The 2,230-nt window shown below is 38.3% G+C and overlaps 1 protein-coding gene across 1 annotated transcript; it reads right to left on the reverse strand.

The window, feature by feature from the left end:
• Positions 1-6: 6 nt before the first annotated feature.
• Positions 7-1,744, reverse strand: LOC107679100 (zinc finger protein 271-like; the record flags this gene model as incomplete). The annotated part of the gene is made up of 1 exon (XM_016474553.1): positions 7-1,744. A coding segment is annotated over one exon (1,223 nt), but the record flags the coding sequence as incomplete, so codon positions are not given.
• Between the last annotated feature and the right edge of the window lie 486 nt (positions 1,745-2,230).

A 2,230-nucleotide genomic window follows, 5' to 3' on the forward strand; every position in this document is an offset into this window, starting at 1 on the left:
CCGAGCCGAGTCGTACCACGCAGTGGAAAAGCGCCACAAGTCTCTGCTGACAGCCTTTATGGATACCTAAGATATGCTGATTAAAACTGAGATGATCATCCAATGTAATGCCAAGGTATCTAAAATGCTCGACTCTTTCAACCATCTCCGCGTTAATGTCAATACTGGGATGGATCTGTGTTTTGGAGGAGCTAAAAACCAGTTCTTTAGTCTTTGAAATGTTAAGATGTAAAAAATTGTCATCACACCATGTGCTAATATATGTTATGGAACGTTGATAGTCCAAAAAAGAATCGTTATCACTGTTTTTGAGCAACGCAAGAATAGCTGTCATCTGCATATTTAAAATAATGAATAGTAGTAGATGGACTCTGACAATCATTCGTATAGAGAATGTAAAGAAATGGACTTAACACACATCCTTGGGGGGCACCAGTATTAAGAACAATGGTGGGTGATCATGAATTGTCCACTTTTACCACTTGCGGCCTATTAGACAGAAAATTATAAATCCAGATGATCTACTGACTGTGAATCTTTTTTGTATGACTGCGTAGATAAGATGAACGACTGAAACTCTTCCCACATGCAGTGCAGTGATACGGTTTCTCTCCAGTGTGGATCCTCTCGTGAGTTTTCAGGTCTCCTGACTGACTGAATCTCTTGTCACAGTGTGAACACGTGTAAGGTTTCTCTCCAGTGTGGATCCTCTGGTGCCGTTTCAAATCTTTAGCTGTAATAAAAGTCTTCTCACACTCAAAGCACATATGATTTCTCACACCAGTATGTATCTTCTGATGAACTTTTAAATTCTGCAGATGTGAAAAACTCTTTCCACACAAAGAACATGAATGTGGTTTCTCCTTTGAATGAACTTTCAGGTGATTATTCCGGTTTGAAGCCCACAAAAATGTTTTTCCACATTGATCACATTCATGCAGTTTCTCTCCAGTGTGGATGTTCATGTGATCCTTAAGTTTTGATGTTCGTGCGAATATCTTCCCACACTGATCACATGTGAACGGCTTCTCTCCCGTATGAACTCTCATATGCAGCATAAGGCCTCCTTTGTATGTAAAACTCTTCCCACACTGATTGCATTTGAATGGTTTCTCTCCAGTGTGGATCCTCGCATGTGTTTTCAGTTGTGATGACTGACTGAATCTCTTGTCACAGTGTGAACACTTGTAAGGTTTCTCTCCAGTGTGGATCCTCTCGTGCAGTTTCAAATGTTGAGCTGTAATAAAAGTCTTCTCACACTCAAAGCACATATGATCTCTCACACCAGTGTGTATCTTCTGATGAACTTTTAAATTCTGCAGATGTGAAAAACTCTTTCCACACAAAGAACATGAATGTGGTTTCTCCTTTGTATGAACTTTCAGGTGATTCTTCAGGTGTGAAGCACTTAAAAATGTTTTTCCACATTGATCACATCTGAAGGGTTTCTCTCCAGTGTGGATGATCATGTGTCTCTTAAGGTGTGATGATTGTGTGAAACTCTTCCCGCACTGATCACAAGTGAATGGTTTCTCTCCAGTATGAATCCTCGTGTGAATCATGAGACTCTGTTTGCATTTCAAGCTCTTACCACACTGAGTGCAGGTGAAAGATTTCTTGGCTCTTCTTTTCTTTAAATCTTTCTGTTTGGTTTGAGAGCGACTCGAAGGTTTTTCTCCAGTTTTGACGTGATGTTTCTCCTCTTCATTCAGTTCTTCATCCTCCTTGTTTTCTTCAATCAACTCTGAAATGTAAGTTTAAAAAATTGTTAATTTTCAGTAAATAAAAAAAAACTGAGAAATCTGAAAAGAAAGGACATAAAACTGAACCCTGATGAAACCGTAGAAAGTAGGCAATTGCCAGTGGTGGACGAAGTACACAAATCAAGTACTTGAGAAAAAGTACTCAGTTTTCAATTTTACTCGAGTAAAAGGCTACTTTTATCATTTAATTTTATATTAGCATATATTTTTTTATAATCCTACTGCTCAAAATACCTGGGATTTTCCCAAAATAACCAATAAGGAAATAATTACTATAATAAGGAAAATATAATTCGATTTTCATAATGATTTTATTCTTCTCAAGCCTTGTCTGTGGTGTAAAAACACCCCTGGCCAAATGCCCCAAGAGGGGATCACTTCCCACTTTGATTATTACTGTAGTTACCATGTTCTGAACATCACATCCTTTCTTTTCCCTCAGATGTAATCTATCTAGGTGGTTGAAT

This window comes from Sinocyclocheilus anshuiensis, unplaced genomic scaffold (genome assembly GCF_001515605.1).
Source record: "Sinocyclocheilus anshuiensis isolate Anshui unplaced genomic scaffold, SAMN03320099.WGS_v1.1 scaffold5003, whole genome shotgun sequence".
NCBI lineage: Eukaryota > Metazoa > Chordata > Actinopteri > Cypriniformes > Cyprinidae > Sinocyclocheilus > Sinocyclocheilus anshuiensis.